General features: G+C 44.1%; 1 protein-coding gene across 12 annotated transcripts in view; it reads right to left on the reverse strand.

Annotated features, from left to right (window-relative positions):
- Positions 1–13,526, reverse strand: part of PPP1R9A (protein phosphatase 1 regulatory subunit 9A) — a 160,891-nt gene extending 147,365 nt beyond the window's left edge. The window contains exons 1-2 of one of the 12 annotated variants that reach the window (XR_014578992.1): positions 3,186–4,901; positions 391–2,069 (exon numbers count right to left, since the gene is read on the reverse strand). Coding sequence is in view for 10 of the 12 variants with exons in the window: in XM_083822456.1 (XP_083678582.1) it covers positions 391–1,845 (1,455 nt within the window). In the remaining 2 variants the exon portion in view is untranslated. Of the gene's footprint in view, positions 1–390; positions 2,070–2,399; positions 2,848–2,902; positions 3,142–3,185; positions 4,908–13,402 lie in introns of those variants that run through there. The other 11 variants (XR_014578993.1, XM_083822456.1, XM_083822451.1 and 8 more) reach the window with 11 other exon arrangements.
- Between the last annotated feature and the right edge of the window lie 480 nt (positions 13,527–14,006).

Below are 14,006 nucleotides of genomic sequence, written 5' to 3' on the forward strand. Positions count from 1 at the left end.
AGAAGGCACAATTTCAGATGAGAAAAACACAACAACCAGCACAAAGGCCACCAAATACCCCCTTCTGTGCTTCGCCGTGTGATTATAGTTCAGTCGTGTAAGTCAAAACGTGCACGTTAAAATTCTCAGAGTCCGTAAGCCTCGCTGTCATTCTCAATTTCTGTGAGCTCAGTCAGCCATCAAGTAGCCTAGGAAATGACACAAGCTCATCAGAGCTCAGCTTCCTTACTTCATTTAAGATTATGCTCGCTGGCTGACTGTAATAAAACCATATACCAAGAGATCCTCTGCAATCTTTTCAGAGCCAAATTCAACTGTCAAAGCGTACTTCACATAAAGCTGTGTCTGAAAATCAACCAAACCGCAGGAAAAGAATGTAGGAAAGTTTACCTTAATCGGAGCACGGCTAAACTGTATTTTTCTGTTGGCTGGGATTTCATCTTCATCTGGCAATCCATTAATTTCAGAGTATTCCATATCAGGTTCGTAACAGTTATTTTCGTCACTGTCATCCTGATCATCCTGTTCAGTACCTGTCTCTCCCCAGTCCGAATTATACCTCGATCGTACCCTATACACATTGTAGTCAGAGTGCATGTACACATGGGAACTCTGAAAATTATTCACATCTTCATGCACTTCTTTTTCACTTGCATCATCATAATGGGTCTCGGTGGCATCTGAAACAGCATCTGTTGCTAAATCTGAAACTAAATTTCTCGGTGCTTCTGCAGCTTCGGGTCTATCAGCGATACCCTCTGCGCGTTCTGACTGTTCCTTTGGTCGCAATGGAATTTCTGCCTCTGTTTTTGACTTACTCCTCGCAGAACTGTCCACACATCTTTCGCTGTCAAGTACCGACTCCTGTTGACTTACCACGGAGCTCTCAACAAGGTCAGCACTTGCTTCTGTATTCTTTTTTACTTCTTCAGTTGTTTTTGAACCTGACGGAGTGCCTGTAGACACCTTCTGTCTCGGTGCTGACGGCGTGCTATTCTGCTGAGAGTGCTCAACAGACATGGGGCCTGCAGCCTGTTTGGCTGGCGGAGACCACGTGCTGGCATCTTTCAGAGGACTGAAGCCCTCCAGGTTTGCAACAGGGGAGGAGATATTCGCGACAGTGGAGGAGAGGTTTAGGGGGTAGTGACCAGTTACGGAGTACTCTTCGTTGTTCTCTGCCTTTTCTAAAACGATTACGTTGTGTGCGTCAGCGTTCTCAAAAACGGCGCTGAGCTGACTCACAGTTGGGGAGACGGTCTCTGTCCTGGGGCTCAGGCTGTCCAGGGAATCGGTGCTGCCCCTGTGAGACTTAGAGCTGCACCACTCATCCGCAAGCTCGTTGGACGCCGCTTTCTCTTTCTTTGGGGAATAGCGATTGGAGTGGCCCATTTCGTGAGCGTTTCGCTCAAACATCTTCCGAGTTTCGGTAAACTTGGAATAAGAAGGACCATCATGGATAGTATCAAACCTACTAATCCTTTCCGAAACAGAAGATTCTAATTTTACAATTGAACCGTCTGTTTTTTCTACAAATTCTTTGGGCCTGATTCGTCTCTGAGGCGATGGAGGGCCACCCTTCCCCCTGGTTTTGGGGGCAACTCCAGCACTCTCAGTGGGCTCCATGCCCATCTGCATAAACAAGTTCTTAATCCTATTGACATTTGAGCCATATTTCCTTCCCCTGCTCTGAGAGGCCTCTCCTTCCTCTTTCGTTTTTTGGTCTCCATCTGATTTCGGTTTGTCAAAGGTGCTTTTCAGTGCCTGGAACTCAGTCCTGTAAGCATTCCTGTGAGGAGAGGCACTCCGGAGGGTTGATCTCTCTCCTGAAGACTCCGTTTTCATCATGTTTACTTCAGGGCTGCAAAACCAGCTTACATAGTTTCTGCGGTGCCGCTCTCAGTCATCTGCTACAACCGAGATCCTGCTTGGGAAGGGTTTTTCTTAGGAGGCAGTGCCCTGCAGCGGGGCCATCCTCGAGAGAAGCTCTGGAGGCAGGTATCTAAGCACACGCAGCCAGTTGCGACAGGGCAGCACGAGCGAGGACTTTGGAGAGCACCAGCAGACTCAACCTGCAATAGAAAGCAGGGTTCTCTGAATTGTCACGTACTTGCACTTCCCTAAATCTAAGCCGTGATTTCCCTTTGCAGTTATCCGACAGATTTACAAAAGAAGTGGAAAAAACACAAATCTCACACTACACCAACACGTGGAGACTCGTCAGCCCAAACTTCTGCACGCTGATTGCTGAGAAATTTGCAGGCTGGGGCATCGCTCGGCAGCGGAGGGCTCACAAAGAAGTACGGAGCCACGGGCACACAAGCTAAGGCAATATGGAAACGCTACTTCCGTTACCGAATTCCTCCAAAAAATTAAAAATCCCAAACGCCTGAGTTACTTACGAATAACCATGGCAATACGTGCCATCAACCGGTACGAAGTAATTCGCGCAAACGCGACGGCTCTGCTTCCCCGCGGCGCCGCGAGCCGGCCCCAGCTCTCTCAGGGAAATGGTAGAAATGCCATCGAAGGCGAGGCGCTCCGAGAGGCTGCTCCCCAAAAAACGGCCCGGGGAGCTGCACCCGAACTTCGCATCCCCGCCCGCAGTGCCCGCAGACGGACGGAGGTCCGGCCGCACGAAGCTGCCCCTCGACGGGCCCGAGGAGGAGCCGCAGGAAGGGGGCTGGGGTCGGGGCCGCTCCCGCTGCCGGGGGGCTCGCAGGGGCCGCTCCCCGGAGCCTCCCGGAGCCCCCCCCCCGGTGCCTGCCGGGCTCCGTCTCCTCGCCGTCCATTTCCCCGCCGCCCACCCCCGCGCCGATGGCTGCGGGAAGCCAACTTCAGCCGAGGGCACGGCACCGGAGCCCCCCCGACACCCACACCCCCTCCCCTCCCGCGGCGGCAGCACCTTGCGGCGGGGGCCCCGGGGAACAAAAGCCCGGTGCCAGGGGCTCCCCCGCCGCCTTACCCGGCCGCTGCCCCCGCTCCTCCTCCTCCGGCGGCTCTGCGGAGAACGGCGGCTGACAGCAGCCGGCAACGGCCGCGGCGCCTCAACGCCATTGCAGGCGGCCGGGGCACCGCCGCGGAGCGGGGGAGGAGAAGCCGCCGCGCCCCGCCGCAGCCGCCCGCCCGCCCCCCTCCGCCTGGCACGGCTCGGCTCGGCTCGGCACGGCCGCTGACAGGTGCCTCACCTCCCGGGCCAGCCGCAGTGGTTCGCTCCGCCGGGCGCGGAGAGGCGGGCAGGCGGCCGGCAGCCCTCCCGCTGCGGGCCGGCCCCGGGCGGGTACCGCCGAGCGGCGGGGCCGGGCACGGCCGCCCTCGCCTCCCCCCCCCCCCCCCTCCGCCTCAGCCGCCGCCGGCGAGGCTCGGAGCCTCGGTGTGCAGGCCGAGGGGTCCCTGCGCGGCGGGGAGGGGAAGCCTGCGAGGCGGGAGGTGCGGCTCGAGAGCCAGCCGCCTTCCCTCGCCGGCTGTGCGAAACGAGCCACTGAACCCTGCCGACACGGAGGAGAAATGCGCCCGCTGCAAAGCCGGGCGCGGCGCTGAGCAGCCCCGCCGCCGCCGCTGGATCCGTCCGGGGGCTGCTGGAGGGGACGGGGGGGGGACAAGGGGGACAGGGGGGGACAAGGGGGACAGGGGGGGACCGGGCGTCTCACAGCTCGCCGCTCTGGGCTGGCGGCACCACAGCCTGCTGGCCCCGCGCCGCCGCCACGGAACCTGTAGGCAACGGGTAAAATTGGCAGCCCGAGCAGGGAACGGCCGGTAATCGCATAGCGACTCCCAAGCAAAGTTCATTAAACTAATTGCAGGAAAACGGCCTGGAAAACTAGTTGCATAAACGTCCAGAAAAAAAAAAAATGGCCTGGAGATGTGCGTTGCAAATCGTGAAAAATAATTATTAGGCATACGGAATGAAGGTGCCAGTGGCTGAAAATGAAGACATCAGGTATATAGCCTTGCAGACTTAATTCATTAGTTTAACGAGACTGAACATGGCGGCTATACCCTTAAGTGTTCACAGGTGTCGATCTCTGGTTAATCTTATTTGCACCAAGGGTGCGCAGCTCAAAATGTTGGCCTCGATATCCAGCACGTTTAAATTGACAGGAAAGCAACAAACCTTTTAATCGTGGGGTGGTGCATGGCTTCCACTTGGGATGCGAGGAGAGGGGCACGGCCAGAGGCCAGGGGGTGTCCGCTGCCCTGGGGGCCGCTGAGCATCGCCACGCCACGGCAGGGAGGAGAGGAGGCCTGGAGAGGGAGGCAGTCCCTGAGGGTAGCGGCCTGTGAGCTCCACATGCCGTTACAGAAAGCCGCCCGCCTGAGATCCCATCCCAAGGCAGAAGGATGAGGGAACGCTGGTTTCACAGCTTCTTGGGGTGAGGAGGCCGGTGGGAGGTTGCCCGCACCAGGACGAAAACTATTTCAGCTAACCAGGACACCCCCTGTTAAATGCCAAACCATCGGCGAGTACCGCAGATCTGAGGATCTCGGCAGGGCCCTTCTGTTGGTATGATTTTGTAGCGGAAAGCCTGTAAGAACACTAAGAGAGCCGCTTGACTGTTGAAGAGACGAACAGAGAACTTCAAGTCTCCTTGAAGAGGAATAGGGACACAGCAGAAATTTGAACATTTTGTTTCCTTTCTGATTTTATACTAAATATGCAGAGTGCTTGAAGATCTTAGCATGTACTAGATGTGTATCTGAAGAGTTTTATAATTCACATTCACAAGCAAAAAAAGTGACACAAGCAAACACTAAATGAGATGAAATAATTGAAGCAATCTTAAAGAGACTAATTAGCACCTAATTATGTAAAGATATCCATGACCGTATCCAGAGCCAAAAATATTGTTTAAACGATTTTTATAATAGAAATTTTGCAAACAAAATGGACACTTCTCCCCTCCTAATAAATATTTTTAGCAATGTACCCAAGAAAACATTCATATTATTTCATGGCAGAATAGTGTAAACTCTCTCTAGGTTATGTTCTGGTGGAGGGCAGGGAAACTTGCTGATGCTCACAGCAGGAGCACACAATAGATCCCAAGCTTTCCATGATGAGAGAGATGATATATTACATTCTGATTCTTCTTATATGTGTTGTAAGTAGACAGCGTAGCACTTCAAGCAGACACTACCCAGCTTTCACACAGAATCTAATGCAAAATTATTTTAAGTAATTTCATGTTCCACCAATGCCACCTCATGATCACAACAACCAAGACTTGTAGAAACTACTGGCAATTTTGGCTGCTCAGTCAGAGGCAGTTTGGACCTTATTTAGGGGCTCCGACTCTGGCCACGGACATCTAAGCTATTCACACACACGAATCACTTACAAAATGTTTTTCAATCCCATCTTTTATTTACGTAGTGTCTATGTTAAAGAGCATTAACGTAGTCTCAAGGATAATAAACTGTATTTTGTTTTGATTAGAACATCACTTTTCAAGAGAGACTCTTCACATGTGAGCGTGGCCTTGCACCTAACTATAAAAATCACAGTTGTGTGTCCTTTTACATTTTCAGTATTTCTGTGACAATCCGTTTAAGTAGAAGGTATTTTTAGACTCTGCTAAAGCATGACTGACATTTCTGTTAATTCCTGAGGAACACTAAAATGCTGCAGAGCATACTTTGGGGAAGATAAGAGACCAAGGTCCTCCTTTTATGTTAGTATAAATTCAGACTAACTTCACTGAAGTTACAGAATTCCTCTGCTTCCCAACCAGTGCAAATTTAAAATCTGTTCGGTTCAGTATTTGCATATGCTAGAAAATGGCTAGAGTCATTTTACTTGCGCCAGAGTAACAACTCCATTCAAACGATCATGAATTTGCACATAGGACAGGAAGAGAGACCCCAGCTGTTTAACCTGACAGCATCACTTCAAATTGTACTCGGTATCTTTTTAAACCAGTTTTTACACAGTCCTCCAAGACTGAAAATAATTGATCTTCAGTTTATTCTAGATGTGTGAATTATATTTACTTACAAACATGACTATTTGGATGTCATCGATGGGTTGTTTTGAGTCACTTTGGTGCTTCTAAGCTACTCAGGTTTTGAGATAACAATTTATTCATGCAGCAGAGTGGCAATGCAAGTTTTTCTATGTGGCTCAGGCAAAAAAAAGAAAGTCATTCCATCATCCATCTCCTGTCAATGTCTTTCAAGTCCTGAAAGATAATATCTGTATTCACAGGAGTAAATGGAAACTATTTCCCTCCTCTGATCTTTGGCTAAGAAAGCCCCTATCTGCTATCCCACCAGGCCATTGCACGGGAGGATTTACTTCCTTATACATATCACAGCATAAGCAGAATTGAGTTCTATTTTTAACACTCAGACATGAATTTTTATTACATAATCTACTTTAAAGAAAAAGAACAAAATATATATACATTTTGGAAGATAAGGTAAGTTCAAGTTAGGGTTCCCCTGTACCAGAGTAGCACCAGACTAAATTAAACAACAAACAGCTGTAATAAGGAGTCGATAAGCTTTAGTTTCAAACATTTACAATGTGTTACTGCACTAAGTGTAATTCTTCTCTATAGGAAGGCATTAATAGTTAAAAATGGGAGCTCATTAATACCACTAATTTGGCAAGAAGATTGTGCTGTTTTTACACAGAACATGTCAAGCTCAAGAATAGAGTCAAAAAAAGAATAAAAAGAACTTTGTTCTGAATGAGCTGAAGAAAACCAGAGGTAATGATAACAAAACTGCATATTCTAGCAGTTTACCAGAAAGGCAAATATTAGCATTATGAGGGCCTAAACTCAGACTAGTAATAGCCTTTTCTCAATTGCAGTGAGGAGACCATCACGTCCATTCTCAAACATTCCACATTTAAACCATTTAAGAAATGTACAGTTATGGCTAGAAAACAAAATGGAATTTTCAGAAGGGAAAGATGTGAATTACACTCTGAGTGCAACTACTTATTGTTGAAATAGTGGTTTTGTCAATATTAAAAGCTAGAAATCTTAAGAATGGTCAAAAGGGCTGTGTTTTGAGGTATGCAGCTCTAACGCCAGCTCTCAACACTGAACTCTGAATTTTTAGCAACTTTTTAGCAAAACACGGAAAATTATCAGTTACCAGCCTAGCTAGATCGATGCCAGCTAGTTGCAGAAAATGCACGATCTCACGGCAAAGACTACATGTTCGGTCTGTTAGGAGCTTACTAAAAACCAAACCCTGGCAAAACTTCATGTTAGGTTCTTTGGGTAGAGAAAATATTAGAAAACTTTCCAGAAAACAGCTATTTGACAGAATGAGTAAAATACTTATTTTGGTATGGTGAATGGTACCTGTCACATACCTTGATTCTTCAGACAAGTGTTATGTGTAGGTACATGGCATAGAGAACTCTGTCTCCACACCAACATCAGCAAGAAAGAGTCAGAGCTGGAAAAGTTAGTGCTTTAAGTGTTCCAAACCAGGATGGCTAAAATTTGCATCTCACATATTCTTGGTTTACAACATAGAAGTGCTCAAGGCCAGGCTGGATGGGGCTTTGGGCAACCTGGTCTGGTGGGAGGTGTCCCTGCCCATGGCATGGGTTTGGAACTGGGTGTTCTTTAAGGTCCCTTCCAACCCAAACCATTTGGTGATTCTATGTATCTGTGATTCTAAATAAGGTAGTTATGTTTTCCATAAGTGTCACAGTCGATTAATCAGAAGCAGAAATAATAGATTGTTGGGAGCCTCATAATAATTTCATGATTAATATTGTTTCTTAAGGTACACACTTTCTTATTATAATAAAATCCTTTTTCTCTTGAAAAATTTTCTTGACAGAATCTAGAATAAAGAAAATAATGGGGTTTGTCAGTCTGTGCAAAAGCATTATCTCAGAGTATTTCTTGTGTGGTAAATATCCCCTATTATTATTAAAGAAAGAGCACGTAGTGAGCCAGAGGAAAATTGGGAGGACAGGGAGAAGTATACCGGATGCTCAGAGCTTACAAGTGTACTTGATACAATATAACACACAAGTAAATCTGATTACTGAGTTCAGTAATCATTACCTTGCCTAATCAGATAATGTTTTGTGCCATGAGGAAGAAAAGACGGCAATTTTAGCTTTCATTTTTTCCAAGTGACTGACCATTCAAATTTAGTTGTACTTTGGAGCCTTCTCTCATTCTGGAAACGGCAACAGATGACTTCTCAGAGAGAGAAACAGAGGCTGGAGTTCATAAAATGCAGCACAACAGCGCTGCCTCGCAGTGTGAAATCCATTGGCAAGCAGGAAAAATATTTGTCTGGATTGCTCCACCCTGAAGCTGATGAATATGCCTGGTTTGGGGCTCACATTGTAAATAACCCGTCCCAAGCCGTCCAGGTAACATTGATCTGGCTGCATTCCAGATGCATCTGTCTCACCTTTTTCCTTTTAAAAAATAGTAATTAAAACAAATACAAATAAAATAATAATAATAATAAAAAACACAGCTGTTTAGCTAAGAACAGTAATCTACTACTTCTGGACTGTACAACAAAACATAGTTTTCCCATACCTCAGTTACCTGCCGCATACTTGGATTGCATTTCCCCCTGCCTTACAGGTACTGTCTAACTAATGCACCCTCAGTGAAAATACTCCCTCAAAGCTAGATTTGGTAATCAGTTTAATTTAGTGCACAAGAGCATTCAATACTTAATTACTATGTTCTATACGGCTATACAAAAGTAAGTCAGCTTAAAAATAGTCAGTTATTTTGGAAAAGCTGTGCTCTTTGCCAAAGCATAGAAGCCCTATTACTATGCTGCAATTGCTGTAAAGAAACTATAAAGATATTCAAGTTACCAGTTAGAAGTGCCTACAAAGAATAGCTGTGAGCTAATAATAAAGCACTTGTGTAAAGGGAAAGAGAAATCATAAAGGGTGACCAGTTCATCACACCATTAAAAAGAAAATTGAGAACACTGCCATCATGTTGAAACACAAAACACAAGAATTAACAAATCAAAGTCTACAAATTTACAATGACATCTTTAATAAAGGGTAGGAACACTCACATTAATCAGAATAGAATTACAGAGGAATAGGATGACATCGATATTTTATAAAACAGAACAAGCAATTGCATTAGTCTGAAGAGAAAAGCTTTTCAAGGACCTAGGCCTTTGCCCAAGACAAAAATACACAGGAACAGCTCCTATAACGTAGCCGGCTTTGAACAAGCAAAGCCACCAGGAAAACAGATAAAAGAAAGATCACAGTTCTACATGCCGAATAGCAGGTCTAATATTAAACTCTCAGGTGTCTAATATATATATATATATATATATAAATCTTAGATAATGACTTTCGAGGTGAGTGAAGAGCAGCTCTTTGGCTCTCCCTATCGGATGAAAGGGGCAACGCCTGGCTTGTGGCAGATGTGTTTCAATGTATTGATGCGAAACAACCTGGAGTGGAAAAAAAGTATGGTTTCTTCCTTGCTCTTAAGGGTTATGTTCCATTAGTTGTGTGATTATAAGTGGAAAGGTGCATCACTAGACATGGGGAACCTCTTATCATTTCCCCGTTGAGTCAGTGAGAACACAAAAGTGAGACCAGTGATAAAATGATTTTTCTTCTTTAAGAAAAAATCAGCTGAAATGCTGAGTAGGTGGAAGCTAGCAGGAACACAAGATAGAAGGAAAATGAAAACTTTTATTACCTGGAATAGTTCTACTTTTTCTTCAAGAAAAGGGCTGCATTCTGGAAAGCTGGGTTAGTTATAGTTAAATTGGTGCAATATAGATTTCTAGTAATCACAAAGCAGGTGCACAACCTCTCAGAGAGAAATTACCCATCTCTAGAAGAATTTGAGAAGCCATGATTTGGATCAGCAAGCATTAGGATAAGCCTGCAAAATGGGTGTAGGCAATGGACCCCTAGCTCTGCCGAAGGAGAAGTGTCTGTCTAAAACAGAGGCTAAAAGGACTCTTGCTACTACAGAAAGATATATTTACGCACAACCCGCCCATCCATTTTCACAAAACAAATTATGTCTGATCTGGTCGTCTGTAACTTTACTGTGAAATGACAGAGAGACTGGAGAGCTCGGGTGAATGGCACTGGAGTCTGAGAGGGCCACTGTTTATTCTAAAGTGCCCCCTGTCAAAGGTGACCATTTTCATTCATTCAGGCATGGAGTCATGGGTGCGTTAGCACAATAACAAGATCACTTAGTAAATAACCGAGTAGCAGGGCTTCGACCAAGGCATTTATATGTGCTATTGCCTGGGCAGCAGAAGCAGATACTTCAAAGAGGCTGCCTGAGTGTGCATTTGCTAACAGTAGCAAATACACCAACACCAAGAAGCCTTTAGCGAGTGAGTGGGAGTGGATGCAGAACCAAGAAGAAACAGAATGCAATTTTAAAACTGTTTTAGCAACAGTTTTGCGTAATTTGAACAGTTACAGTGAAATTCTTTATAATGGGGTCACATAAGTTGTTTTTCCTCTGTATTGTGCTGGCATTGCTATATATAATACATCTCTTACAAATGACCAGCATCTCCAGGCAATATCTTGTCGTCTAAGAAGATGGCTGAGAAGAAGGGAGGAGAGAGGGCTGGACTGAAGGGTGAAGGAAGGAAAATGAGATTACGGGTTGAAGCCAGTTCAGACCTGCTACCCAGCAGTCTCTATTAGTTTCATACTGTGCCATGTGAAAGAGAAAACACAGTGTTTAGGAATAGATGGTGAGGAGGTGGAGGCAGAAGGGAAATACAGATGGGTACAAAACTGCCAACAACGTGTCGAATTTGAGAAGTTGTTAAGGAGTGCATGAGGAGCAAAAGAACTTGGCCTTTTTTATTATCCATCTATTTAGGTTGTAATGGAGCTTTCAGATAAGGAATAACAACATTTATTTACATCTGTACAGCAGTTATGTCTAGAACACGGATATTCTCTCTAGTGTCTGCCTTTCCTACCAGGCATGAAATCTATCTCCAGCTGGGGCGGGTCATACGGTAGAAGCACCACCTAATCAGTCTTAAAAAATCCCTGCTGTAGGTAAACAGTTTTGTTTAGTACTTGAAGAGCTCCAGCCTGCCTCGTAGTCGGAACAAGGAAAGAAGTTTGTAGAACGTAAAAGGAAAGAGGAGGCTCAGGCAATGCGGGAATGATTAGCTTTCATTGCAGTGCTCCTCCCAGATTGCACAGAGGACTGAGTAAGGGCAAAACCCTACAAACAACAGGGAAGTTACTGGAATGGAAGAGGAGAAGAGCACTCCTCTGGTCTGAGAGACTGCTCAGTCAGCTTTGCACAACTGCCCTACAAGAGCAGGTAGAGGTAGTGAAGAGACTGATCTGATCAGGTAAAGAAATTCCTTTGTTATTCCACCGCCAGGAAAAATGTAAGTAGATATTTAATATAGTATGAGGTAGTAGTAACTCATGGTGCTACTACTAGTAATGCACAGTGCCATTCAGCGAAGGAAAAAGAACACAGTGCACCAAGTCTTCAGAAGCAGCTGAGAGAGTGGGAGTTGAGATCAAACCTAAATTCACCAGCACTACAATTCGCCCATGCACAATGTTCTAAGCAGTTTGTAAGTGCTTTGGAGAGGCCATCTAAAGCTATACATAGATGCGTGCCTGCAAACGGGTACCACATTACTATCTTTGTAAAAAAAAAAAAAAAAAATACGAGGATGCTAGGCATAAGTTTAACTATGACCATTTTTCACTTCCCACAACTGTAAAGCTGCCAAGTCCCGCTAGATGCCCGACTAAGAATTTGTGGACTGCTGGAGGGAGCATGCACCAAGTAAGGGAGTTAGGAATTTTTTTTTTCAGGTTTTCATTGCTCTCCCTTGTCTCTGGATAGCAGATGATAGCATTATCATTGATGGATTATTAGTTAACAGTAATATTCTCAGGAATCCTAATTATAAAAATTAGGTAAGTGTCAGAACATAGGGCACACCAGGTTGGCCTGGTGTATTAACTGCTTTAAGTTTAAAAGCACAACTGAGACAACCTACCAGGAAAAAAAATAGTAAAAAAGAAAATTCTTTTCTATTGCAAAGAGAAGACATTAAATTCTACTGTCTTAACTACTGTAAAATTCACATTGTATTAAGACATTAAATTCTACTTTTTAAGAGGAGAAAGATTAAGTCATCAAATTATTCTAGGGCTTCATTGAATTCATTATGTTTAAAAATTATGGGACATGCAGTAACATTGTGGATGGGTAAAGAGAAGACAGAATGTATTTCTGACTATATCAAACCATCCTCATCACACAAAAAGGAAATGTCTGCAAACCTCCCAGACTGCAGAGAGCACTGGGTTGTCTGAAAACTAATTTTAGAACTCTAAATCTCTACTGTAAAGGTAAAAATATGGGCAATACACACATAAGGGTCAGCTACTTGTTTTTAGGCAGGCCTTCAGATTGCTGCCTGAAACATTTCCTACTGCTCTTAAATGCTTTTTGGTTTTATTTTAAACAGATTTTCTGCAGCTTACAAACAGAACGGCTGAAATAGCAAACTCACTAAATAGCCAGCAGAACTACCTCTTGGTGACAGAACAAAATGGAAGGAATTTTGAATAGTGAGGGGGCAAAGGAGGAGATATTTTAAGGAAATACAAATGTGTACGTTACTACTTGGGCCTTCCTTTTAATATGCTGAGTAAAACTGGGGTTCAGGTAAGTAAAAGGGTAAGTAAAACATCCCCCAATGGACAGTATGCATCTTATGTTACCCTGAACCACAAAAGAGAAAACATTGTAATGATCAAAAGACAGGCTGTACAAGTTACTTGTACCAAGTACAAGTCATCATACTTTTTTTCCCCCTTAATTTTTGTGGGGTCTATTCATACAGATATGCTTCAGAAAAACATTTTAGTTTGGGTGTAAACAAGCTTTTACTGTTTTCTCCATTTATACATGGCACTTATCCTTTCTGTCCTTGAGGTCTATGACCCGACAACCAATGTTAGCAGGAATTTTAGGGATTCAGAATCTCAAGCCTGGACCTTTATTTTTTTTTTCTGAATTTACACTAAAACCTTTGCTCTTTCAACTCATCTTATTGCAAGAAGGAATGATTTCTGCTAGTTTACACTTTGAGGAGACTGACTTCCTGCCCACCTCCACTCTTTCCCTTTCGTCCCCTGTCTTGGTAGATATAAGCAATTTGATCCAGTGCTCAATGAAAATCACTGAGCAGGCAGCTTTCTTTAACTCATTGCCTTCTCCATTTCATTTTTAATGAGTATAAACTTGAAATAAAAGAAAAAAAAAAGCAAAGCATAAACTTGAAATAAAATATCCAAGTATCTGCTATTAATAGTTAGAGATGCACACTCTGTCTCAGATTAGAACTACCTGTAATACCTTTTGCCACAGAATATATGATGATCCATAATACATACCAGTTATCCTCGTAGTCAGAGAAAGTAATCCTAGAAATCTTGAGTTTGATCATGACTTCCATTTCAGCAATAAGTCAATAACAAGGTCCTCATGCATTCAATACCAAAAAGAAAATGAAGAACTTTTTGCTAAAGAAATAAGAAAGTTCTCAAGGAGATAAATCAGTAGGGGTATGATCATCAGGCCACATAGGTGGGGAAGTTCATGAAATTTTGTTGTAGGAATGAGTCATGAATTCTTCACTAACTGATTCATCTGTAGCACATGAAATTTTAAAGAGGACACATACAGAACAGTCTGTGTTCTTCATGGAAGACTCAAAATTGGAGAAGAAAAATAGATGCTACAAAGGAGAATTAGATTTTTAAAATTAGTATGGTAATCTTGGGTGTGATTAAGAGCTTAACTTTTCATCTTCTGAGAGCAGACCATAACTCATCACAAAACAGACATTGTTTTTGAAGAGTAATTGGCGCAGACTACACTGACTTAAAATGTTCTGTAAGTAGAGATTCACCTTAACTTGGAAACTGTTCACATCTCATGCACTACTGGCTGCTCTTTGCTGCTTTTGGAGAAGGGAATTGGGATTGTATTTATTTA

This window comes from Anser anser, assembly GCF_964211835.1.
Source record: "Anser anser genome assembly, chromosome: 2".
In the NCBI taxonomy this organism is placed as follows: Eukaryota; Metazoa; Chordata; class Aves; order Anseriformes; family Anatidae; genus Anser; species Anser anser.